Source organism: Canis lupus, chromosome 3, assembly GCF_011100685.1.
Source record: "Canis lupus familiaris isolate Mischka breed German Shepherd chromosome 3, alternate assembly UU_Cfam_GSD_1.0, whole genome shotgun sequence".
NCBI lineage: Eukaryota > Metazoa > Chordata > Mammalia > Carnivora > Canidae > Canis > Canis lupus.
The window spans coordinates 72365039-72392041 of NC_049224.1; the positions used below are offsets into that span (position 1 = coordinate 72365039).

The window sequence follows — 27003 nt, forward strand, 5'->3', positions numbered from 1 at the left end:
ATTCATCTAATCAAACAAATTGAAATTGGATTATGGCTGTTGCACATTATAGCAGTTATTATCCAGTTTAAATGCAGGTCTGAAGGAAATAAAATTGATTTTTCTATGCTACTTGGGGACATCATAGGTTATTAGTGTGCTAGTTGAATTTTCAATTAGGTTTGTATGGAGGAGAGAAAGATTGGTGGTTGTGTTTATTTTATTTTATTTTCTTAATGTATTATGTAAATAAACTGTAATATTTCATTCTAATTAGGGAGGCAGATGACTTTTAAAAGTTTGGTGATCTGCTTCCATACTTTTATTTAAAGCATGTCAGGTTTTTAAAGTGGATAATAATTTTGAGGAACATTTTTATTTTTAAAAAGAAAATAATAGAGTTGCACACCATTATAACAGCTACTACAGTTAACAGCTATTTTATTTTTCAGGGAATGAACTGCAGTATGTACCAGAATTTCATAGATGGCTGAACCTATGTTTTTTTAAGATTTTATTTATTTATTTTGAGAGAGAGAGATAGAGAGGGAGAGCATGAGCAGGGGGCGGGGCAGAAGAGGGAGATGGAGAAGCAGATTCCTCCCTGAGCAGGGAGCTTGGGCTCTATCCCAGGACTGGAGATTACAACCTGAGCCAAAGGGAGATGCTTAACTGACTGAGCCATGCAGGTACCCCTGAACCTATCTTTCTATACACCAAACCTTTAAATTTTAAAAATTGCCTTCTGCAAATGCCTTTTGTGTACCGGCTCTGTGTAAGCACCACATTCTACACCAGGGATTCAGAGTTTATCTAACATAGGTCATTCACAAAAACATTTCAATACACTGACTGCTGTTAAAGCAGAGCAATAAGCCAGAGAACACAATTGGCAAGAAAGAATGATGGGCCCTGGCGAGTAGGAAAGGGCTTCGTGGAAGAGGCAACTTCTGATCTGGCCTTGACTCAGAAGTAGGAGTTGGCAAAGTGAAATTTTATTCTTTAAATTGTAAAGGCATTCCATGTTCATTACATGCTCATTTTAAAAGTACCTATAGAAAAAAATTCATTTATTAAATATGATCAATACTCAATGTATCAAACACTAACTGTGTATTAGGAAATGTGCCTGATACTGAGAATACAAGAGGGAACAGTCCACCAGACCAGCCTTTGATTCACTAATTCACTGGAAAGACGGAACCCACTATAAGCTATTATACTCACAGTTATGGTTCATTACAGCTAAAAGATACACATGAAAATCAGCCAAGAGAAGAGGTGCATAGGGCAGAGTGCAGGAAATATCCAGACACGGAGCTGCAGTTGTCCTCTCCCTGTGGAGTCATGGACTGTATAACTTTTCCAGGATCCATGTGTGACAGTATGCACAGAGTATTGCCAACCAGGGAAGTTCATCTGAGCCTTGGTGTCCAGGAATTTTATTGGGGCTCCATCACATAGGCATGGTTGATGATCCGTGTGGTTGACCTCAGTCTCAAGCCCCTCCAGAGGTGGCATTGATGCCACATAAGCCAAAGCCCCTACCTAGGGCCAAAGCCCCTAGTCTAGATCGTTAGACTATCTAGTGTGACCCAAGAGCTGCAGGCAAACAGAAACACAAGTGTTAGGTCCATGGTCTTAGAGATTACTACCACAAGCCAAGACCCTCTTTGACCAAGGTTGAGTTCTTTACAGGAACAAAACCAGACACTACAATCATGTATATAAGCCTCACCATAAAATGAAGGAGAAGAGGACTGTAAAGAAAAAAATCCAGGATACTGGGGAATGGAGGAGGTAAGGGTGTAGAACTGCCTGGTAGGAAGATTTTCCTCAAGGAAATGGACTGAGATATGGAGGGTGAAAGGGATTAGCCAGGTGAGCAGTGCAGTGAAGAACATTTCAGAAGAAGGAAACAGATGGTGCAAAGGCTGAGATGGAAAGGAGCTGGGCATGTTCCAGAAACTAGGAGACGAGGCTGGAGTAAAGAGAAGAAAGAGGGAACATGATTGCAGTGTTGATTAGAGAGAGAATCAGGACCAGATCCCTGGTGGCCTCAGAGACCCTGGAAATGATTGTGGACTCTATCTTCAGTCAATGGAAGAGCATTTTCGGGTTTTAAAGCCTGAGCACGGCTCCTCAGGTTTGTGATTTGTGACACACACGTGTGGCAGCCCTGAGAACAGCCAGTTGGGAATGAGTGGGACCAGGGGGACTGTTGGAAGACCACTTCAACCATCTAGATGAGAGAAGACGGTGGCTAGAACTAGGTAGGAGGCGGTGGAGTTGGAGAGAGGGGGATGCGTCTGAGAGAACAGTGGTACGTAGAGTTGGCAGGATTTGTCAAGCATGACATCCCTGCGAGCACACCCTCAGCTGTCACACTGTGTTGTCACCTTTGGGCATCTGGCAGCTCTGGCTGATGTGTTGTTTCCGCCCTGCTGTAGGCAAGTAACCACACTCACTACAATTATGTGGAAGGGAGGGAGGAAGGGAAGAAGGGGTGACAGGTGGGATTCTGTGAATTCATGTCTGCAGATTCCGTGATGCCTATTCCGACTGCTGAACCCCACGCCCCAGACTCACCCCCCACCTCCGGGTTAGGCTGTGTTCCAAACAGTTGTGGTTGCCGGAGCAGCTAAGTGTAAACAACTTTTCTAAACAGCTGAGGTATTTACTGGTCGTAGATCCGGATATACCCTAAGTTAGAACATGTCCCCCTTGAAAAACAACGGATAGCCAGAGAGCCAGGCATTTAGGAAGAGCTTAATAAGTGTTGCACAAGTGAGTAGATGTTTAATCTGCTGTTAAAACATGAACATTAAGAGTTGCCAGTACACCTGTGATGTGTTTTACTAAAATCAGACAAAACCTCCTAGTTGCAGACTCCCTTCATTCTCTATGTGTATCTCATAAGTTCCGTGCATGGTACTTTGAATATAGCCTATTTCATTTTGTTAAATCGTCCAAACATCTTGCCCACAAACAAATAGTAAAGTGCTCTCCGTAGACACAGAATAAAGACGGTAAGGAGACCTTGGATTCTTCTTTCAAGCTCCATTTTAGTGACTGGCCAGCACTCATTTAAAATGCTGTCGCTTGGCCAACTGGACACTTTCCTGCTTCTGTGTATGGGGTCTCTCCACTAGAGGTGACAGTGTTGGGGTGCCAGGGTCATCGTGGCTCCAAGTCAGCACTAAACAAAAGGTGCCCTAAGAGAGGGCACCTCTCTTGGAAAGGTGTGTCGGGGCCAACTACCTGCTGGTAAGGGTTTCGTGTAAATTGGCAGGGAAATCTGCCAAGGATACCTTTGAGCTCAGTTCCAAACTGGCTGCCAGATTTTTCAAACTACAGTTTGCCCCTGCTTTGGACACTGCAGAGGCTCTCCGGCCGGCCGTGCGTGCCAGTGGGCCCTCCCCTGCCACCCCTGCCACCACCTGCTCCACCCCCCTCTCCCCGCCGACCCGCCCCCCCTTCACGGACCCGGCTGGATCTATTAGGAACCAGAAAAACCGAAAAGCCCAGGGCGTCGACTTCGCAAAGCGGCTCAGCGGGATCCGAACGAACTTCCCACGTCCCGAGGGTCCCGCGTTCGTGCTGGACTCGGGGGTCTGTCGCGGGAGGAGGGCACTGTGCCCGCCGCCCTGCGCGCCTCGGGCCGGGTCCGGGCAGCCGCGAGCACCTGGCGGGGCCCCGGGGGCGCACCTGGCGGGGGGCGGGGCTGGCGGGGCGGCTCCTCCCCGGCAGCCAATGGGCGGCGGCGGCGGCGGGGGCGCGGGGGGCGCGGGGGGCGCTCGCTGCAACTTGAGGCGAGGGGCGGCGGCGGGTGGGGAGGGGCGAGGGGGCGCCCGGGAGGCCACGGCGGGCCTTTGTCTGCAGGTGCGGGCGGAGGTGACGAGCGGGGACCGAGGCGGGCGCCGGGGCCCCCGGGACAAAGGCTGCGCCCTCCGCGCTGGTCGCGGCGCCAGCGAAGTGCCGGGGCGGGGAGGGGCGAGGGGTGAAGGGGGGGCGGGCGGGGAGGGGCGAGGGGGCGCGGGCTGCTGGGATGCTCTGCGCTGGGCGTCTGGCTTGCGGCCCCTGGGTACCAGGATTGAGTAAACGAGCGCCTTCATCTCACAGCCCTCCGGTGAGTCCTACATTTGCGTCTTCTTGTCTGTTAACGAGTGAAAGAAATCCTGGCAGCATCTGGGCAATCCAGTTTTGGGGTTGAAACCAATGTTGTTTGGTGTAGAAAGACTGCGCATTTGCGAATGATTGTAGTCCTAGGATTGAGAATATGTGGGACTCCCATGTGAGAAGAGGTTCCAAATTCCCCAAATGTAGAAAATCAGCCAACCTGTCACCTCCTTGCTCTTGGCAATCAAAAAGGAGTTTTTGGTGGCTTTTTTTTTTTTTTTTTTTTTTAAAGAAAAACGTGATGGAAATATCACGTACATTTGACTGGATTCTGGGGGAGTCTGTGCCTTCTCTCTCCATTATCTGTTTCCCTGTCCCAGTATTGTAACCAGGCACATCTATCTATCGATTCCCTAATTAATGCATGGCTGTGAATCTTCATTACTGCCTTGGGTAGGAGAAGGCGGAGGAGCAGGCAATCCCATTAGTCTTTTTCTTTCCTTTTATAACCCCAGACGCAGCCTGGTTTGACTTGAATCCTGAATGGTGGGTTGTGTCCGCTTTCCCCGTGTTCTCTTTTTGGTTTCCTTAAACTATTGGGCAGTTTCTCCTTCAGCCTTACTCCGCCACGAAAGCAGTTTGCAAGTTTTCTCCCTAAAGTTCAAAGCTTTGCCACTGCCTTTCAGTTGGTACTGCATTGTGAAAGGAATTATTTCATGTCCTGAAGCCTTTCCCAGGGACTTAGAAAGCATAACGTATTGTGAGAAAAACAACCGTAAATCCCCATTTTGTCCATAATTTTGTAAAAGTTATTGATGGTCGTGTTGTCCAAGATGAAATGTAAATAAAAAGCTGAATGGGGGAAAGACATAAGGCATCAGCCCTTATCATCAAAGAAAAGTGTCATTGTTCTTGGCTCAGCGGTAAGTGAGGCTCAGAGTGAAGGCACAGGCTCTGTGCTGGGTGGGTCAGAAACCCCTTTTGTGGCACCTAATGCGTTAATGAGTTCCTCTATTGTTATAATAAGTCCTAACTTGTGAGCAATGGGGATAATTTATTTAATAAGTATTTATTGAACACCTGCTATGTGTTCAATAAATGCGACAAGTACCTACTTACTTTCTTGGAGCCCACATAATGCTGTCAGAGGACCCATTTCAGATCCTTTGAACTGGAGCACACCTGAGAGATAGTATGGATAACACTGAGGTGAGGCAAGAGGATGTTGCTGCAGGCTGCAGCCTTAGAGGTCTGCTGAGCCCAGGGCTGTGGATGCACACCAGTGAGGTCAAGGTCACCTCCTCTCCAAGGGTGGAGGTATTAATCAGATGGTTGGTGGTTCAGTCTTTCTGCACTTGCATCTCTTGACCGTGGATACCTCTCAGAGGAGTCTGGAACTGCAAGGAGGGCCAGAAGTTGAGATCTAAGAGAGTTTGAAGAGGGGTGTTTTTTATTTGGATGTGGTCATTCCAGTCTGTTTCAAAAACTATCAGTCGTGCAGCCTCCTGGTCTCACCTGGACAGCTTTCATCTTGAACAACCCCTCAGGGAAGTGAATTCCATTTGGTACCACTGACTGAGCAAAGCTTTTCATCTGGCCACGGTCTCCCAAGTGTGAAGAAGGGACTCGTAGATTTAAAGACCTGGAACACAGTTGGAAAATCCCCTATTTACTTCCTCTGTACTTTTCATGTGTTTTTTTTTTTTTGGGGGGGGGGGTTGCCTTTCTTGGTTTTTCTTAGAACATATTGATGATATATAACTTCTTACTCATCTGGGTTTCCAGACTTTAACACACATCCCTACGGTTACATGAAAACATGCTAAATAGTAGTGTAAATTATTCTTTCCTAAGTGCCTCTTTTAAACACAGCATATAATATTTTTGAGAAATTCTTAGACCTTTGGATTCTTCTAATCTTAATATAGTACCTGGCCTATGTGGCTCTCCATAATTGGATTGTTGAGTGAGCAGATGAATTAATATAGATGAAAATACTTCATTTTCTCTTTGGAGGGTTTAACTATGACCATCACATGTACTTGGCATTTATAATCTCTAGATTATCTTGCTGTTCAGCAGATACGGAATGTCTGTGTTTCAGGCGTCTTGTGAGGTACGCAATGAATGAAACGGTCAAGGTACAAAGAGGCAGGACATAGGCTGGAAGAACAATTTAAGAAGCATGATGATATAGATTACAAAGCTCCATGAGAATGGTCAGTTGCTCAGAGAATGCAAGAGTAGTTCAGTGGGGAAAGGGGTCACCAAGCGGCAGTCTATTGTAGGAGGTGACATTGGAGCTGAACAAGAAGGCTAAGAAGAAGCCAGGCAGGTGGGGATCCGGTGGAGAGCTCTGAGGAAGAGGGATGGCGCAGTGTCTTCAAGGATCAAAGCGGAGGGCAGCATAGCTAAAGCCAGGAGCAAGAAGGCCTGTGGTATGCCCTGGGGCAGAAGAGATCAGTGGGGACAAGATGATCTGGGGCTTTCAGGCTGTGGTCAAAGGTTTAGGTTTTCTTTTTAATGCCATGAGAAGCCTTTGAAAGGTAATAACCAGGGCAGTGCCATGACCTAATATTTTGTAAGAAAAGATCTCAGTGAATGCGGTTGGGAGAATGGAAGTTAGGAGCACAAGTGGAAGCTGAGGGACCAGCTAGCAAGTCCCACTCCAAGAAGAATCAGAGTTGTGGTAGAGAGAATGAAGAGAAGTGGGTTGTGGAGACTGAATGGGCAAGACTGACTATAGCAGAAGTGGAAGGGGGAGTATTCTAGGACACCCCCTGGATTTTTAGATTCATTGTTGATTTCTGTTTGAAATCCACAGTAAAAGAAATAAAGCCTGTTTAAGGATAGTTATTAAGCAACGGAGCAACTCAGTTTCAATTTCTGTTGTATCAAGACCCTGACTTAATTAGGGCTTAGTCTCCATTGTGGGTGAGTGGACCTGTCCAGTGGAGTGCTGTGCATATAGCCATTTGTCCAGGATGTTTTCAGCCTTATTGCCCTGACTGTCCTTCTCAACTGGTATCAGACCTTCGAGCATTTTCTTTTTTCTGTCATAAAAAAATAAAAGATCAACGTAAGAAAAAAGACAAGTTTTAAGCTTTAGTCCATATGGAATTAATCTACCTTTGCTCCAGTTTTATAAGAAACCTTTGATAATTGCATTTGAAGTTACCTATTTCACGTGGAACATTCTTCAGAGTCCCAACAACTGATGTATTGTCGCAAACAAAATTTGTTCCAAATGTATCTCAAATCAGAAAGAGTAAAATTCCTTGGGAACCTTGCAGAAAAATCACTGAGCACTCTGTGAGCTAGTAAAGCCATTTCCTTGTACCTGTAAAGTATGGAAATGAAGTCTCTGATTTCTGATGGGATTTTTTTCTGCACCCTCCCACCTTCACATTCACGAACTCAAAAGCTTATAGTCTTTGTCAGTTAACTTTGGTTCTGAAACCAACTTTGGTTTGGTTTTGCCAAAAAAATACCGATGCAGAAGATATTCCTTCCGTAGTCAGTCGGAAGTTGAGGCTTGAGGAGGGGTGGAAGTGACTGGGGCAGCCAGCCCTTCTGACCCAGATGCCTGGACTAGTCACCCTGGAACATGTAAGCTTGTCTGGGGATGAATAAATTATGACAGTTGAAATAATTATGATCGAGGAAAAGCAGCCACAGAGAGCACAGTTGACAGTTGGGGCTGCTTTGGCCTGCTTCTGTCATGTTAGAGCGTGCATCTGTCTGCCAGGTTACATGAAAATGCTGTTTGCAAGAAGTCCAGTGTGATTTCTGCCCCCCTGAGTTCCCCTGCTCCACTCCCCTGCTAAAAACACATTCACAGCCTGCATGCGACCTTTTTGAAATAAGAGGTTGAGGCAGAGCTGCATATTGATTCTGACTCTCACGTGGAGTGGGGTGTACGTGTAGGATTTCAGTTGAGTAAGAGGTGTTTTGGGTCCTGAAGAAGCTACAGATTGGAAGCGACTCTCATTCCTGCATCTGGATGGAATGGTTTGTAGGTGGCTTTGGAGCCTGTCACCTGCAGCAAGGATTACTCTAGTGTCTGAGGGCTGCCGTACAGATTTAGTGTGTGCTTGGTTTAATGCTCTGCTCTTACCATATTGCAGTTCTTCATTTCTTCACACGGAGCCTCCCCTTTTCATTTTGCACTGGGCTTCACAAATTATTTAGCTGGTACTGATTTCAGTATTTGTCTATATAGTACGTCGCTCCCTTGAATCAGGTTGTCATCTAAGCAGGGTTTTGGCACTTTTTCTGGAAAAGGCCTGATATGAATATTTGTGGCTTCTTGGGCTTACATCATCTTCATTGCAGCTACTGTTCCACAAGTTCTGTTCTCCTAGCACAGGAGCAGCCGTAGACGATGGGAAACGAATGGGGGTGGCCATGTCCCAGTGACACTTTATAAAAACAGATAGGGAGCACGGATGATCTGTGATCCTGGGGTCATGGTTTTTCACCTCTGATTTAAAAGATCCATGTAGAGCCCCCAACGACAGCTGAAAGAGGGACCTTGTCCTTCGAAAGTAAGAAGGTTTGGTCGCTTTGGGCCAGCAGTGGGGTACTTCCGTGACAAACTAGTATTCAAACACCCAAGCCCACACTAAAGCTTCTTCCAGGTGGTGTGTCTATTACATTTGTCAGATATGGACAAATCTGGACAATAAAAGGAAGGTAAATTCAGGCAGTAAAAACAGAATGCTATTGTAATGGGATTGTGATTTTTTGTTTGTTTTTTTTTAAGATTTCTTTTGTTCTTTGGAAAAGAAAAAAGAGGCTGGAACAAAGAGACTAGCTGCATAGAAAAGGGAACCTTACTGAACAGGAAATATGGATATTCTTTCAAATTGTATCAGAAAGTTAACTCCTGCTAAGATCCCTCTGGAATGCTCTGTGATGCTTCATGGTATATAGCTCTCCGTAGGTCCTCTGTCTCGGTATATATGGAAGTGTGTTGTCTGAGGTCTTTTTCCTTAATGATAAGCAATGGTTTATTTCTTTTAGAGTTCAAACATAAAGAAAATTATCCAGGGAGTTGATAAGTCCCGATAAAAATCAATATACAATGGAAATTTATATATTGATTTCTTCAGGAGCAGGGGAGCCATTTTTCTTTTAGACAAATGTTCTGAAGAAGGAATCTAGTTAGGGGCTCTGGAAAACACTGTTGTTTCTGCTGGAGATGATCAAAGTATAGATTTGCCTCACTTTCAGATAGAGTCACAAGAGATGGATAATCTTTTCAGAACTCTCCTCCTGCCGGCTCACATGAAATATGTTTTATTAACATTGTTTTAGATGACATAAAAACCGAATATGAGCTAAAGTCATTTTTTTAAATGCCATCTGCAGTAAACAATAGCAAGTGAAAACAAAATGCAGCCAACTCCCGGTTATTCCCAGCATCGGTACCTTGGGTTCCTACAAAATTATTAGAAGTAAGGGCGGGGGGTGAGGGGTAGTTCTTTGTGTACTCTATTTAGTTATTTCATTCATTCAAAAATATGTATTGATTACGTGGCGCTGTGTGCCAGGAGGTGGTGAGTGAACACAGCAGGAAGAGTTCCTGCTCACACAGATTTGACTCTTTTCTGGGGTAGAAGCAAGAACAATAAAAGAGAGTAGTTTCGACAGCTGCAGGTGTTGACCATGACTGGATAGCCCAGAGTGCTTTTCTGGATGTGATGACAATAAGGAGGAATCCTCCAGAGGAGACCTGGGGGGCAGAGGCGACCCAGGCGAGGGAATACTGATGACAGAAGTTCCAAGGTGGACACAGGCCATGTGTGTTTTGAGAACAGAAGGATGGGAGTGTGGCTGGAGCCCAGCAGGCCATGGGTGAGGCCGAGAGGGAGGTCAATGAGATGGAGTCCGGGAGAGGATCAAAGCAGGACAGCCACAGGATAATTGGCTGCTGTGTAGAGGACGAAACCCTTAGCCTTTGCTTGGGAAGGTTGTTTAGACCGAATCAGAGCACTTGCCCTTTGTCACCAGGTCCAGCTGTGGTGGAAACGAAACTCCAATAGGATAGAGAGAGGAGCAGAGACCTGAGACCACCTCTCTTACCCGAGGGGTGGGTCCTGAGGAGAGCCCACTAAGGGGGAGAGAGGTAGTCTCAGTCAGGTGCCAGGTGCTCTAGAACTACGCAACAACGGAGAAGAGACTGGGCAAGGGGACCTGCTGGTTCCATTTGTGGATCTACCACCTTCTATTGGTGGGGGTGTTGAGCCAGTTAAATTCCTTGCATCTTGGATTCCTTGTTTGTAATTCCTGCAGGTCGTGATGTTCTCCTGCAGGATTATTGTGTGGCTCGGCAATAACGTGCACTGAGAACAAAGCCTGGGTGGGCAGCAGGTTCAATAAAACAGGCACTGCCATGGTGATTTTGTTAGTGTTGTTGATGTTTATTTTTGTTTAGGTATCACCAACTTTACAGAGTGTCAGGTGTACTTGTATCCAGATGGAAGTTTCCAAAATGCAAATGATCAAATGTCTTGGCTCTTTGTGTTGGCTACACTAGCACTCCTGTCTGTGCAAAGAAATGGGGATTGGCTATATAGCGATAGCCTGAAATCCTCTTGAAAATTTAGGAACAGATTTAAGAATGTGCCCTACCTGAAGGAGGCCCTCCACGTGGCTGGGTGCATGGAATTGAGGGGAATTCACCCACAGACTCACCACGGTTCTAACTGGGAGTCTTGTCTATAACTTGCTGGTACTTCATGTCTTAGTGACACTTCTTGCATGGAAATCACTTTTCCAGCGTAGACCTGTCTTCTTCCCTGTTCTATGTCAGAGTCAGAGAGAAAGGAGCCTTCTGGGTATCAAGTTTTTGTTTTGTTTTTTTCCACCAGTACTTTCAGGAAGGAAGCCAGCCCATGGTTTCACAATTCAGGTACAATTTACATAATTTTGCTCTTTGATTATGCCCTAAACTTTATACCCTGAAACCGTAACATGGCATGAGTTATTTCTCCCTTGAGACCTAAATATAAGTTTATGTATATGTATTCTCTTTCCATAGATATTCAGAGAAGCAAGGTTGTTTTGTTGTGATGGTGGTTGATGCTTTACTGTAATACAGCTCAGATGAAAGCAGACACTTGTTAATTCTTGCTCACTTCAAACATGGACTTTAAACACACACACACACACACACACACACACACACACCCCAAACTCATTTCCTGGTAGCTCTCAAATATCCCTTTTTCCCTCATTAGTAAGCTGACTGGTAACTATTGTGTTTTCTCTCCAGTGGCATGAGAAAGTCCTTTGTTTAGAAGAATGTGCCTTGAATTTCAATAACCTTACACCACTTTAGATCCTCATCTTCACACTTACTCCTGTTGGAACTCTGACTTGCCTGCATCTGCAAGTTAATAGGCCGTGTGGGCCTGGGGGGCAAGAGCAGGGAGGTGGGAATGGAACTAGCTTGCAAAATCAGGCACACTCATCAAAGACAGGTGCCTATGTCACCATTTGGTCCTGGGAAGGACAGATCCTTTTCCTGAGCTGAATTCTCTTAAACTCCAGACACCAGATGGTAAATTTGCATAAATCCAGAATTCAGTTCAGTTCAGGGAGCTTTTACCTGCAGGATATGGATTCTAAAGGGGTCTTGAATGAGTTCCAGGGATTCTTGAACCTTCTCCCCATCCTGCTAGGGTTTGTGCATAAAATTCATGCACATTTCTTTCCGGGGTATTTTCATCAGCTTCCGAAAGCTTCCATGATCCAAAACAGGTTAGGAAACTTTCTCTCTGCAAAACTCCTCTTTGTCCACAATTGGTTAGCGCACTGCTCAGCATGCACACCGAGCCCCACATTGTGCCATCACACCATGACTCTTACATGAATTAATGAGTGTAATCCCCCCCCCCCCCCCCCGCAGAACTCTTAGGGGGTCCGTGCCACTATTATTCCCATTTCACAGATGAATAAACTGAAGAACAAAGAGGCAAAGGGCCTTGACCGAGGGCAGACAACTAATATGCGTCAGGGATAAGAAAGAAAAAAAAGACCTTGAAGCTAGGGGGAAAATAGCGAGGTTCCGGAGTTGATGTAAGACCTTCCATGACATAAAGTTTTATAGCTGTTGCTTCATTGTTGTGTGGATAATGCTGGTCTGTGCTGGTGCTCAAAAGGCTCAAAAGCCCCCCAGTGTTGAAAGGCCAGGCATCAAAAAGTAGCATGAAACAAGAGTTCTGCAAAAATGGAGTGAGAAGCACACTGGCAAGTCTTTGCTATGTACAGGCTCAGTGTGTGAAAAGTAGAAGGCCCGTGAGTTGCATAAGAAGTAGGTGGCCGTGCCGGGGACGAGGAGATGCATCCTCCTCCAAAGAGCTGGAACAGACATTGTCATTCTGGCGTGCTGTTTATTTTGAGGAATTTCCTATTCGTTTGGATGCCCGGTTACACATGCCAAGTAGTTCCGTTATTTCAGGCTTATTTTAATGAAAACATTGCCAATTACTCCCACGTTCATTTTCCCAAGAAATCGCCGCCGAGAGCATACTGATCAAGCAGCCCTTGAGTGTGTGGCTGGTGTGGAATTAATCCTGGTTTAATTCTTCCGCGTTTACAGCGTGAGGGGAGCAAGCGTGCGCCTGACTCTACATTTAGCTCGCTTCGCTCTTCCTGCTGCAGAAGCCTGGCTTTGGGCTGATGTTTGCTTCCTGGCAAATTTATAAGGTGTTAAATCAGTGAAGCAGCTGCCACTTTGACTCTTCTGCATTTGTTGAAAGACATTTCAAAGATCTCTCTGAAGTCCCTACTTATGGCTGGCTTTTACTTCCACACTCAAATCAAGCAGTGTCTATTAACCCCAAAAGAAGGAACCTTGTTAAAAGTTGGCAGTATCATTTTTCCAAGTTCTGCCTTCAGGGAAAAACATTGTGGCTACATATTGATGCTGTTTCCTTAAGTGGATGAGAAGTAATGGACCTGATTTAAAATATCAAAGGCTTCAGGGCAGCTGGGTGGCTCAGTGGTTGGACAGCTGCCTTTGGCCCAGGGCGTGATCCCTGAGTCCTGGAATCGAGTCCTACGTCGTCGGGCTCCCCTCAAGGAGCCTGCTTCTCCCTCTGCCTGTGTCTCTGCCTCTCTCTCTGTGTCTCTCGTGAATAAATAAATAAATAAATAAATAACCTTTAAAAAAGAAATAAATAAAAATATCCAAGGCTACAATAATAATTATATTCAAAAGAAACAGACTGTATTCTCAGGTCTCTGGATTGAAGGTAATCAGGCACAGTTTTTGTTAGGAATAAAAAATTAAAAGCATTTGGTATAAATGAAAAGCTCTCCAAAGAAATGCCACCAGCTCATCCTTTTTTGATGTAAGAGTCAAAACATTTTAGCAAATCCTTTTCTGATAAAAGTCTGAGCACCAAGCAATTCTTAAACCATCTAATCTAAAATGAGAAACCAAGACTCAGAGAGGTTAAGAGACTTACCGAGTATTCATTTAATATGAGACTAGGATCTAAGTCTTTGGATCCTTTGGTGATGATCTGAAATTGCTTCTGTAGACTAATTTTGACAGAGGGACATGAGCAGGAAGTGATTTCCCCTCGTTCTGTGGCAAACAGTGCCCATCAACTCTGGGAAGATGGCCGTAATATTTCCCCCAGTGACCACCTGTCCAACAGAGACATTTTACTTCCAGTGCCCGCCCAGCATGACCCAAATGAGACCTGAAACCATAAGATGACTTAGTGATGACAACTACAATGAAGCAGTTTATTGCACCGTGTTACGTGCCAGGTACTCTTTTACACACACCATCTCATTTAACTTAATTCCCACGATTACCCAGAGCCAGGTGTCCTGATCCTTTTTTCATTGACAAGGAAGGAGGTTTGAAGGATCACACGCACCAGGTAACACAGTGTGGCTGGCACATAGAGGGAGCCTGGGGAAAAAAAAAAAAACAGGATAAACACCCAAGGGAACATGGCTGCCAACTGGATTTGAACACGGTTCTATCTACATACTCAGCGTAAAGGACTTCTTTTGAGAATTGTCAGCCACCTTATCCCCCTATAAAAGTTCACAACCCAAGGAAAGGAAGAGAGGTTTCCCTATACATCTGAAGATTTATATATTTATTTATTTATTTGAGAAAGAGCAGGAGTGCAAGTGCAGAGAGGCAGAGAGGGAGAAGCAGGCTCCCCACTGAGCAGGGAGCCTGATGTCAGACTCGATCCCGGGACCCTGGGGTCATGACCTGAGCTGAAGGCAAAGGCTTAACCCACTGAGGCATCCAGGTGCCCCTCCCATGTACATGTAAAGCCCCAGGTTCTTTGCTAGATCCTTTGCCCCTGTCTTGAACACCTGTGCATTGTAACCATCCAGGTCATTTGGGTGACAAACCATGAGGTGATGCTGAACGACTGTAAGACTAGTGTTAGAGAGTCCTGCAGACCTCCAGTCAAACCCTGATTGCACCATGTCCTAGCTGTGTGACCTTTGTCAAGTTCTTCAACCTCTCTGAACTGGTTTTCTTTTCTATCAGTGAGAACAGTAAAACCTCATTGGATTGCTGTTTGGGCAACACGGAGCCAGAGCTCAAGAAAAAGAGTGGCTGTTGGGGGTGTCACCCTAGTACTCATGTATGTTCTAGCCTTGCCACCTGTGCTTTGGGGTGCGCTTTTCACAGGGCTCTGGCTGAAGCAGCGAGGTAGATATTTACCTATTGGTAGGACAGGAGTCACACGTGCTGACTGTATAATATTCAAACAAATGTGTTAAATAAAATCCTCCACAAGCCCCTCCTCTAGGTAACAGGTGACAATGTGGATATTATATTGTTCCAGATTTCTTACTGTGTGGATATCAAAATACTCAAACATTTGCTTCTCGCGAGTCCATATATCTGCAAGTTGGATTGTGTGCTTGTGTGGCTCCCCGCACCTAGTAACCCGTTGTGGTCATTGCTCCGCCTCAGGATGTACAGCCCCCCTCTCTGCTGTATGACTGAGGTTCGCTGTGTGACGTGCCTGCTGTTTGACCCCCTGACTTTCACTCTCATCTCTGCAGGGCCCTGCGGGCTGCTCCGTGACCCTGGCTGCGGGGCGCCCCCAAGAGCAGGTTTCTGTGACAGCTGGGTTTCTTCCTTTCCTTCTCAGCATCCGGGTGCTCCCTGCCTCTCCGGTCCACTTGCTTAATGTTCACTGGCGTGCATGTGACCACCCTGGGGACCCGGTGGCCCTCAGGCCCTTTCAGATTGGCTGGGACAAGATCAGAGGGGTGTAGGGAGCACTTCGGGCTGAGAGTTTAAATGACTTCATTAGGGTCACCCTGCCGGCTCAGGGAGTGAATCTTGAAGCATGTGGCCCCAAGTTGCTCTGCACCCCGCTCCCCTTCCGCTCCTCTCTTCCCCGGCACATCTGATCCCTCACCCGGCCAGCCCTCCCACGTCCCATCTCTGCCCTTGACCTTCTACTGTCCCTGCCCCCTCCTGCTCTGGGGCCTTCTCGTGATGCATTTGAGTGAGAGGACCGGACCGAGATGCTAAAGTTGCAGCTCAATTAGTAGAATGCCAGAAGTTAGTAAGAACAGGTAAGGCCGTCTCCACGTCATCGTTTCTGTACATTTTTTATTGGCAGCAGGTGGAGCTGGAAAATGAAGACGCGCGCCTTGCCAGTGTTTACTGCAAACAGTTTCCTGTATTTGACTGTGATATTTTAAGCTTGATTACCTCCCCCGGTTGATATGTTGCCTCTAAACTCAGCTGGCATCTCTTGGCTTCATCGTAACGTGGCTCAAAATACACACTTCTGTGTGACAGAGCGCAGCTAAAATCAGCCCCCAGAGGCTGTTCGGCGCAGCAAAGTTGGGAAGCAAAGATGGGATGTCGGGGCTCAGAGTTGCTGTTAACGGGGCTGTTGCATTTCCTGGATGCCGAGTGAACGCTAACGTGCTGTTTCTGCTCTGTTCCCTCATGCCTGCCCGGATTCAGAGAGAGGTAACCAAACCGATTTTCATTTCTCCCCCCTCGTCGGTGTGCTTTCCTCATGCCATGTTGCCGCCACCACAGCCATCGTTGTCTCCGAAGGGCAGTTTGCTCTCCGTAACCTTCTGTCATCGTCATTCGTGTGTGTCCTCATTGGAAACAGAGCATGGAATTGCAGCCGGGTCCCTGAGCCTCTGCTGCGCTTGACCCTGGGGACGGGGACGGGCAGGGTGATTGGGTAGGACAGGCCGTGGCCGTGGCCGCTCGCCGGTGGCTGGGAGGGGCCGTGGTTAGAAGTGCTAAGAGGGCTTCTCAGTGCACGGTAGGACCCGCTGAAGTTAAGGATTCTCTAGAGTTTCGTTGGTGAGAGTGGCTCAGGCTAAGAGCCCGGAAGACTGACTCCCTTTCAGTCTCGATTATTAGCCAGAGCATATGGATTCTTTTCCTCCCTTCCTGCATCTGGATGAACCTGACTATGGAAAGGGTAGGACTCTGGGGCGAAAGGCAGGCGTGTGACCTCAGCTGTTGGGCTCCCGGTGCCGGGCTGCGCATGTGGGCCTGGGGGCCTGCAGCTCTGCTCTTCTGCAGCTTTATCACCAAATTAAAGTTCTGACTGGGTGGGGGGCACTTCCAGGCTCAGTCTTCCTGAGGGACCTCGGTTGGGAGGATCTGCAAACGTGAAGGCCCCTTTCCTTACCTTTGAGGAGACCTCTGGAGGCCGAGGATGAGGGTCGTGAGCTCATCCACAGTAACGGGAGGGCTGGTCCGAGGCAGCGGTGAGGATATTTTCAGATGTTTTCTAATCCCTCCCCTCCTCCCCGGGGAGAGGTCGAGAGGTCGTGGCTCCGAATATTAAATTAACAGCGCGACTCTGTTCTTCAGAAGGCTGCGCCTTCTGGTCCGCCAGAGCCACCTGGATTATTTGCAGGTAGAATTTCAAATCTGCTGTTTACACAGCTTATGTGTCTCACGATTCCCTGGGGAGAATGTGTGTTTACGCAGGTGAGGAGTTCCTGGGATGCCCTCTGAAGGGGCACTTAGCATCTGCTTGAGCTTGCAGAGGAGAAAGAGAGTGGAGTTGACAAAGCTGGAGCCTAAGCTTTGTGAAGTCAGTGCCTGCTGATACGCCACTGGGTAAAATATAAAAAACAAAGCAAAACAAAAACAAAATATCAAGTGTGTGTGTAACATTCTGGATTGACCATCTAAAAAGATGACTTTCTCATCTCCTTTCTTCCTCTGCCCACCCGCAAAATGAGATCTTTCTTTTTTGTGTGTGTTTGTTTAAATTCAGTTTGCCAACATATAGAATAACTCCCAGTGCTCATCACGTCACGTGCCCTCCTTAGTGCCCGTCACCCAGTTACCCCACCTCCCCTCCTGCAACCGTTTGGTTTTGGGGACTCCTTTCGCAAAGTCAGGAGTCTCTTATAGTTTGTCTTCCTCTCTAATTTTTCCCTTTCTTTATGGTGCCTCTCACTGTTTCTTATATTCCACATATTTCTTATATTCCAATATGATAATTGCCTTTCTGCAGTTGACTTCTTTCACTCCATATAATACCCTCCAGTTCCATCCATGTCGATGTAAATGGTGGGTATTCACCCTTTCTGATGGCTGAATAATATTCCATTGTAGGTATAACCATATCTTCTTTATCCATTCATCTGTCAAAGGACATCTCAACTCGTTCCACAGTTTGGCTAATGTGGACATTGCTGCTATGAACATTGGGGTGCAGGTGCCTCCTTGGATCACTACCTCTGTATCTTTGGGGTAAATACCTGGTAGTGCAATTGCTGGGTTGTAGGGTAGCTCTATTTTCAACTTCCTGAGGAAGCTGCATACTGTTCTGCAGAGTGGCTGCACCAGCTTGCGTTCCCACCAGCAGTGCAAGAGGGTTCCCCTTTCTCCGCATCCTCACCAGCATTTCCAAAATGAGATTTTCAAAGTACCATCAGAAGATCGGAGCAGTGAGGCAGAGAAGAGCAAACAGTGTTGAAAACAGGGCTCTTTTCCCTCCAGCCCCTGTGCACGTAAAACAAAGTGGAGATAAAGCCGTTTGTCATAGAGGGCTAGACATGCAATATTTGGCTCAGATTTCTTTGTTCCTGTTTGTCATTAGTTTCGTGTGGGGCCCGTACTCCGTGGTAGTAACAACAACTGCAGTAGTGGCTTATAGCTTCTACAGAAAGATAAACCAACCAGGAGGCAGGGGTCTGTAGGTACATTTCAGAGAGTCTTACTATAATCCTATGAACTCAAATATTTACTTAAACATCTCTCATGGAGAAGGAGACAGAATTTCAAAGGGGGTCCTCTCTTTGACCTTTTCCTCGCGTATAACGACAGCTACCATTAATCGAATGCCTGTCATGTGCCGGCCTTCACAAATTCCCAGCATCACGCAGCACGGATATGACCCGAGCAAACCCGGATTCTCTGGAAGGCATTGTCTTTTTGTGGAGCCCGGCAAAGGAATGCTAGCAGAGGAGATTAGGTGAGAGTGAATGGAAAGGAATCTCCTAGAAAAGAGGGGAACGAGTCCGTCCCGCACGCCTGGGCTCTCCTGCAGCTGGCAGGCTCACCTCCTCCTGCTTCTGTATCAGGAGGCAAAGCTCGATCCCACAAGCCAAAGTTGCAAGGAGGCAAGTTTCAGTTCATCATTTAGAAAAATATATATATATATATGTTCTGGCTCCCCAGGAACATTCCTGCGGTGAAACAGGCTGATTCGTTAAGTAAATAAGATCTCGTATCACTGAAATAGTCTAGATACCAACCTCTCCCGGCTTCTGTGGACAGGGCTTTGAAATGTTAGCCTGGCTAACCCCACTAAGAGGTCTGTAGGTGCCTCATAAATTCCTTTAGGGGAGAGAGGAACACACAAGCAAATGCCCTGTCTCTAAGAGGGTTGCAGGGGAGACATCCAGGGAAAGGGTGAGTAGTTTGGGCTCTTTTTTTAATAGAACCCATTGGAATAAAGAATCGTTTCTTCATTCATTCCCTAAAGATGGATTAAGCCCCTGCAGGGCGGTTAAACTGCTGTTCAACTGGAAGCAGTAAAAGCATTCTTTTGTCCTTGTTCCTTGCCATGAAGAAATTTGAGGCTGCCACGGAAGGTGTCTCAGCCCTGACATTTTTCCCTGGCAGGACTGGAGGCCGGCCCCCTGGGGCAGTAATCAGCAGGGGGGACCAGCAAAAGGAGAGGAACCAGAGAGAGTGGGAAACACAAGGACCCAGTAAACAAATGGGGAGAGGGAGTTGATTGCTGGTGCTCTCTTCTGTTAGAGTTTAAGGAAGGGACGCAAGTAGGTACAGCTGTAAACTTGTCATTCCTGGTTTTTAAAGGAGACACCGTGATCCCCGTGATTGCGAGAAAGGAATGGGGCACAACTCTGTGTGTGGGGAGCGGGGGCCTGGACCAGAGCCTCTTTTAGCAAATGGCTCCTCATCCAGCGTTGTCAGTGGAACAAGCCAGAGCCGAGGACAAAAGCGGTGCTTGCACCTGAGCGTCAGGCAGAATGCCTCAGACAGACGGACATCTAGAAGAATCTGTTGGGAAAAATAGGAACTGTGTTCTGACTGGACCTCAGAGATCATTTGGGCTCTGTGGATGTAAATGAACACACCAAAGGCCTGGGGGATGCATGACCACTGGGTGCCTGGTCAACCAGGAGGCGGCATAGAAGCCCATCTGAGCCCATCTCAGCCGAGCTGTCGCCCCACAGCTGCTGGTGGCTCTGAGGAAAGAGGTAGGGGATGGGAGAGCCATGGAGGGCTCTGTAGGCGAAGGCGGGCCTGACCCTCACCCTCACGTGGGTTCAGAGCCACCGTGGGCCCTGCCTGGCTATGTGACACCCGGTGGCACCTGGTGCTTTTCCTCCAAAATTCACATGTATGGCCCTAGGCTGGTCACACGCAACCTTTTTGGTTTGCAATCTGTCAGGAGCACTGTAGTTCCAAGGTTTCTCGTCCCCCTTGGAACACAGGAAGATCTCTAGAAAAGGTCAGATTGCTCTGATGTGTGAGCATAAGGTCTTTGAGAATCCTGACACTGATTGGAAAAAGTCTCTCTGAAAGTCTGGGCTGGGCAACATCTTGGATTATTGTTGAGACTGGATGATGGGACATGGGGACTGTCCTCTACTTCTGTGTATGTTTGAAAGGTCCCAGAATGAGAAGTTTAAGGGGAAAAAAAATTAAGCAGATATACTGTGTTCTTTTAACTCAGTCTCCTAAAGCTGGGACCCAAGCTCCCTCCTCCAGAGAAGAGGCCCAGGAGGCCAAGGTCACCACAGACCTCCCTTCCTCCCTGTCACTAAGACCCAGTGACAGGTCTCCTGCTGTTCAGCCTCTGCAGCCCTGGAGATTTCTCCTGAAACCCTCTTTTTTTCAGTGCCTTTGGAACCAGCCTGTTCTGGGCTTCCCCCCAACACACACACTCTTTCTCTATCTTTCATTGGGCCCTCTGCCTCAGTGAGGCCTTTAAATGCCTTTCTTTTCCAATCCAGGCCTCATTTTGTCTTGTCTCATTCTCCATGCTCTCATCCACTGCCCTGACTTCAGCTGCTCCCCAGATCTGTGTCTCCAGCCCAGACCACAGGCCCACACTCAGGGACTGAGTGTCCTCCTGCTTGGTGGGCCTGGCCAGCGGGTGGCCCTCCAGCACCTCACACTTCCGTCCAACCCGAGCTCATGAGCTTCCTTCCTTCACCAGATCCCTTCTCCTGGCCTGGTGCATTCGAGGGCGCTTAGTTGGCCCAGCAAGAGTCATTCTGGCTTTGGCCTCTCATCAGCCACACCCATCAGTCCTGCCAGCCATCCTTCTAGCACCTCCTTTCCGTCTGCCTCCTCTTACCCTGTTCTCACAGATGCTAACCTAGCCTGCTTCATACTCCTCCACTCACCTGGACATTGAGCAGCAGCCCCCAGTCAATGTCTCCCTTGACCCACTTCATCCCACCCAAAGAAACTTTTTAAAACACGTATTGTGCAGGGTCACATGCCATATTCCGAGGCTCTGAGGGCCAGGCTGTGGGGGGGACACAGGTACAACCTCCCTGCAGTCCCACCGTGGCCCTTTGCCGCAGTACCTAGGTGTATGCACTGGGCCAACAGTTCTTCCGAATGCTCTGTGGACTTTCTCACAGCCATGCCTTTGCTCATGCTCACAGAACCTTCTGGGAACTGTCTGCTGCCCTTCTCACCTGGTGAGGTCTGTGTGATACTTAAAGATGCACCGTGAATCTCACTGGACACCTGTACCGTTAGATAGTGGGCTTCCTAGCCGGAGCCTTGTCTACCTGGCACGTAATCGTGGCTCAGAAGGTATTTGTGGAAGGGAATGGAATATGTTTTTAAATAAAAATCTTTAATTAAATCATAATTTAGTTAGACCGTAAAGCCCCCTAGCAGTGATATTAGTCCGATTGCTGCTTTAACAAATTACGACAAACAGTGGCTCAAAGCAACACAAATTTATTCTGCTACAGTTCTGGAGATCAGAAATCTAAAATGAGTATTCCAGGTATAATCAAGGTTTTGGCACGTCTAATGACTCCAAGAGAAAATCCATTTCCTTGCCTTTTCCAGCTTTTAAAGACTGCCTGCCGGCTTTCCTTAGCTGGTGGCTGCTGCTCCTGTTTGTCACTTACTTAGAAGCAAAGTCCTTCTTTCCCCGTCATTGTGTCTGGCCCAACTAGATAAGTCAGGATAACAACCCCATCTCAACATCTTTTATTTGATCACCCTTTGCCGTGTGAGCTAACACATTCCCAGATCCTGGAATTGGACTGAGAGCATCTTAGTAGGTTCCTGATTCTGTCTAGACCACAGGCTTTTTCAGAAATGAGGTGCTGAAAAGCTGAGCTTTTGAAACAACCAGTTAAGCGATATTTGGGTTTCATTCCAAATAATAATGAAATTAGATCAGACATGCATTTCATTGCACACAAAGGAAGTTGCTCGACTTGTCCGTGCCCCAGGTCTGAAAGAGAGGACTCACCACAGCTTACAAATACCCAAGCCTGGGGCCTGTGGGTATTTAGCTTGGCTCCGGATAGGTCTCCCTTGCAAATCGCTTGACCCTGGTAGTGAGGAGAGAACTCCCATTTTTTCCTCCCTGGGGAAGCAGATGAAGCCCCTAGAGGGCTCGTTGCAGGACTCACTCACTGTCCCCAACAGACAGATTTCCTGCGTCCCGGATCTATTAGCCCGGTACCTGAAAGCCCACAGGAAAAGACAAAGCTGGAAAGAAAAAAAAAAAAAATCCCCGAAACAAAGCCTTTGGCTGCTAAGCTTCTCCCTTGGGAAGATGTGGGTTCCAGATGGTTGCCTGAGGCATTAATCACTTTCCCTGGAGCCAGAAGAAAATGAAGATTAATAATAATAATTTTTTTAAAAATTGCTCCTCAGGGGTTGCATAATAAAGAGCGGAGGGCGCGGAGCTGCAGTTTGCTAGGATGGGCCATTGCTCGTTGACCAGGGCTGGTGTCCTCCTCCCGGATGGTAGCTTTGCACCGCAGGCCAACAGCGGTCCTGAAGACCAGGCTGGGACTGGGAAGCTTACCTCATGGTGTATCACAGCCCGACGAGAACCTTGGAAATGTGTTTCTCAGCTCCTTCACTTAGAGATGAGGTTAGATGCCATGCCTGAGTTGCTGTAGCTCCTGGACTCAGGACTGAGACTAGAACTGAGGTTGCCTGAGTCATGATTCCTTTGTCCCTGGCTGCTTCCTACTGTCTCTGAGAACAGACACTCTGAGGTCTGCACAGTAACTACGAAAGGTAGGATGTGACAAGCTCTTATCCTTTGTGCTACAGAATTTAAATACCGCAAGAGTTTAGACACAAGCAATGTCCTGGGGCACAGAGGGCCAAGCAGGCTTTTTAGAGCTGGATGGACCGCAGTGCACCCCAGGCGGTACCGGGAGGCCAGTGGCCACGCAAGAGGACATGCCATGAATCGAGACCTGCCTTTCTGGAACAGAGCAGAGAGCCCCATGGTTGGAACAAGGGAGCTAGAAGAGGAGGTGGGCCAGGTTTCGAAACTCTAGAAATCCAGACAGAGTTTGGACTTTGAGTGGGTGATCAGAGAACCAAAGAGGTTTGGCCTTGGAGAAATGGCAGCTGAACGTAGAATTTTGAAGGAAGACGGTTGTGTGTGGCAAGACACCACGTATATCCTTTTAGGATCCATCCAGGAAAGAGAAGAACCCGGAGAGCTGGGGGCCAGAAACAGGGCTTTCCTTGAGCATGCTCTCCAGAAATGAGGCCTTCTCTCGTTTCTTATTTAATATGTTGTCTTGATAGTGGTTGAGACAAGAACGGAAAGGCCTCAGGAGCACAGGGTAGGACAAGACTGCTCAACCCTCAGTGTGGGCCCAGCTCTTCGCCCAGACCCACCCCTCCACCCACGGTCATAAAGCCCGTGGGCACCTCTGGCCAAGGGTCAGCTTCCCCACAGGAAATTGGGATGCAAGCTGCAGGCGCTGTTCTGAAAGAGGAAGGACCAGTCAGTCAGGACCTCCGTGGCCGGGTCTGGGGTGGGTATTGGGGTTGATGAGGCACGTACCATCCTCACAGAGCTTCAGAGAGTCGTGGGGAATGCAGACTGTCACAGATACTGACAGAACCCAGGGTGTATGAGTCACCGCGGCAGCACTGGGAAGGGTGCTCCCCCCCAGCCCTGAGTCCCACACTGTGACCAGGGCGTAGAGACCCTGTGAGGCGAGGTGGGGCGGGGCCACCTGCTTAGACTGTCCCAGGGGTGGTGGAACTGGCTGGGGAGGATGAGTTCAGGACGTTTTCAGGAAGCCAGACATGGGGAGTTAGGGGGTCCTGGGGGGTGGGGTAGGAAGGCCTCTTGGTTCTAGCCTAGAGGACGCCAGCCGAGATAGAACATGTGGAAGGAGGAGGTAGGAGGGAGCAGGTATTGAAGTCAGGTGTGGACAGGCTGAGGCCGAAGTGCCCCCGACCTGGAGCCGGGGTGGGGAGCCCCACTGCACATGGCATGCGATGCAGGGTAGGCTTTTCTGGCCACAGCTTCACGATGGCCAGTTGCCTCCAGTGGGTAGACCCCTGTGCCTTCCCAAAGAGCCAAGAGTATCTTGAGGAAAGTGATTATCATAGTCTGAAAAGACCACCGGTTCTTACATGAAGAGGAACCATTCAAAATAAATTCATCAGGGGCAGCCCGGGTGGCTCCACGGTTTAGTCCTGCCTTCAGCCCAGGGCCTGATCCTGGAGACTCGGGATCGAGTCCCACATCTGGCTCCCTGTGTGGGGCCTGCTTCTCCCTCTGCCTGTGTCTGTGTGTCCCTCTCTCTCTCTCTCTCTCTCTCTCTCTGCATCTCTCATGAATAGATAAATAAAATCTTTTTAAAATAAATAAATAATAAATTCTTCTGCGGTTGTAGACACAATCTGCAGACCGTGTCCTGGCTTAACCAACATATACAAGGAGATCATGGTGATCCGGATGCAGCAACGCGAGCATTTCTTTTTCTTGAGCACTTTGATCTTTAAACCATCGTCGTCCTCCGATAATCACAGGGAGGAATTTAGTTGCACAGCCTGGTTCTTTGAAGCCAGGTACTGTCCCAGTCGTTACCCTTGTCATCAGTAAAAGAGGCGAAAATCCAGCGCCAGCTGCACGCTCCCCGAGGTGTGTGAGCTCACCTCGGTCGGGGTGAGCCACCCAACGGGATCTCACGGCCCTGACAGGCTCTCAGTCTGTGCTGTCTCCCAGTGTGGCAGCCTGCCCGGTGACAGCCTGTCACCTGGCCCCAGCAGCTGGGGCTCTGCTCATTTTCCGGGCACATGTTTGCACATCAGAGCTTCTTGTTCTGCTTCCGCTGCACCACCGTGTTTGTCTTGGTAGCACTCATGCAAATCCGTGTCGTCTCAAGCCCCTTCTTGCTTCTATAATCATAATTGCTCTAGATAGAAGGTTCATTTAAAAAATTCGGTTTTGTGACCCCTGGGTGGCTCAGTGGCTGAGCGTCTGCCTTCAGCCCAGGGTATGATCCTGGAGTCCCGGGATCTAGTCCCACGTCAGGCTCCCCTGCATGAGGCCTGCTTCTCCTCCTGCCTGTGTCTCCGCCTCTCTCTCTGTGTGTCTCTCATGAGTAAATAAATAAAATCTTTAAAAATAAATAAATAATATAAAAAATTTAAAATTCAGTTTTGGTCGTAAGAGATTCCAGGAGCTCAGGACATTGACTTTGGGAAACAGTATAGTTACTCAGAGATGAATTCTTAAATCCCTGGAGTTGTCCCTGTGTCCCAGGCAGCTAGTGAAGCTTACGTTTTGGTTCTGCCCACCACATACCTACTCTGCCACCGACACGCTGGCCGCTCGCTCAGCTAACATTCGTAACTAGAGCGTATGTTGCTAGAGGTCCCTTTTCTGATGTCCTGATAAATTCTGTTCGCACAGAGATTTTGCTTACGTAGCAAGAGACAAAGATACGAGGATTTTGAAATGTCACGTATTTCGATGTGACACACCAGCAAAAGCCATCGCCACAAGTCTCCACGAAATCTGTTCCAAGGTAAGGTGGGCCAGGATGCAGGGGTCCGTCCCTCTGTTTTTCTCTCTCTCTGCCTGAGCAGGGAAGGGGATATGAAGGCCGGGGCGGGGGGGGGATGCTGGCCTGCATGTCGTGTTCAGGGAGAAACGGGCAGACCATCTGTGTAGCCCCCTGGGATAAAGCACTCTTGCTCTCAGTGATGCTCTGCCTCCGAGATGAGCCAAGCCTGGGCCCCTCCACAGCTTGCAGGGTGAGCTAGGTGGACAGAACAGTGGCAGGGCCGGTGCGTGGAGATGCATATCCCCAGCCCGACAGGGAGAAGGGGGAAAGAAGTCAGGGCAGACTTTTCAGGGACACGGCCCCAGATCTGAGCGTAAAACATTGGAAAAGGGGAGGATGGTAAGAAACCACCTGGGAAAATATTTTTACAAGAGGGGACTCCTGGGGGACTCAGTGGTTGAGCAACTGCCTTTGGCTCAGGGTGTGATCCCAGAGTCCTGGGACCAAGTCCCACATCGGGCTCCCTGCATGGAGCCTGCTCCTCTCTCTGCCTATGTCTCTGCCTCTCTCTGTCTCTCTCATGAGTTAAAAAGAAAAAAAAAAAAAGAAAGAAAGAAAGAAACCACCTGGGTGTCTGTGGAAATGCAGGCAGCTGACTGACACTGGCTTCAGGAGGACACACAGCTGCTCCTGGAAGCCGACCAGCCATGAGGCGGGCTGTGGTCAAGGTCTCACACTGGTGAGGTCCCACTGCTTTAACCAGAGGCACAGAATGAGGATGGACAGCTGGACGTCGCCAGACCAGCCTCCCTTCCTCCTTCCCCTCCATCAGAGCAGTCCTGATAGAAACATCCCCATCCTCTGCCTGCACCTCCGTGACCCCCTTTAACAGGGTCTTGCACTTCTCAGGAGACAGTGATATTATTGAGCAGCTCTAGCTCTGGCTGTTAAAGAGTTCTTTCTTGCGTAGACCTGAAATCATCCCCTCCAGAACCTCCATAGATTTACTTGAGATGTGTGATCTATAGCCACAAAGAAAGAGTCCTCCATTTCATCTGCTTGCTGGGCAGCCCTTTACTGTTGGAAGACCTTTGAAGCTGTGGACTGTACCTGTACGTTTGGGGGTGCTAGACAGGTGTCTGTGCAGTCCTGTTCCTGTCCTCCTCCTTCCTCCAGAATCCTCACCTCTTTTGGGTCACAAGGTTACGAGGCTCCTAACCCTCTTCTGTGCTCTCTAGTTGGCCCCCCCTGAATGAACACAGTGTTCCAAGGGCGAGCCAGTAGAGAGCAGACCACTGGCCACTCTGTCCCTGGACCTCCAAGGAGTGCAGTACCAGGATGGTTGATGTTTTAGCAACATCACCGCCAGCTGGTGTTCAAATAGTGGTG

General features: G+C 48.1%; 1 protein-coding gene and 1 long non-coding RNA gene across 15 annotated transcripts in view; one reads left to right on the forward strand and one right to left on the reverse strand.

Annotated features, from left to right (window-relative positions):
- Positions 1 to 27003, forward strand: part of APBB2 (amyloid beta precursor protein binding family B member 2) — a 375275-nt gene that overhangs the window by 333790 nt on the left and 14482 nt on the right. For 11 of the 14 annotated variants that reach the window (XM_038533425.1, XM_038533419.1, XM_038533427.1 and 8 more), the window contains one exon: positions 25521 to 25635. In XM_038533425.1, coding sequence (XP_038389353.1) covers positions 25521 to 25635 — 115 coding nt within the window. Of the gene's footprint in view, positions 1 to 3478; positions 3592 to 3987; positions 4109 to 15924; positions 16091 to 25520; positions 25636 to 27003 lie in introns of those variants that run through there. The other 3 variants (XM_038533430.1, XM_038533428.1, XM_038533429.1) reach the window with 3 other exon arrangements.
- Positions 13840 to 17050, reverse strand: LOC111095290. Its single transcript, XR_005357270.1, has 3 exons — positions 16776 to 17050; positions 15824 to 16287; positions 13840 to 14035 (listed from the first exon to the last, which is right to left on the reverse strand). It is a non-coding gene; the product is annotated as an uncharacterized LOC111095290 (long non-coding RNA).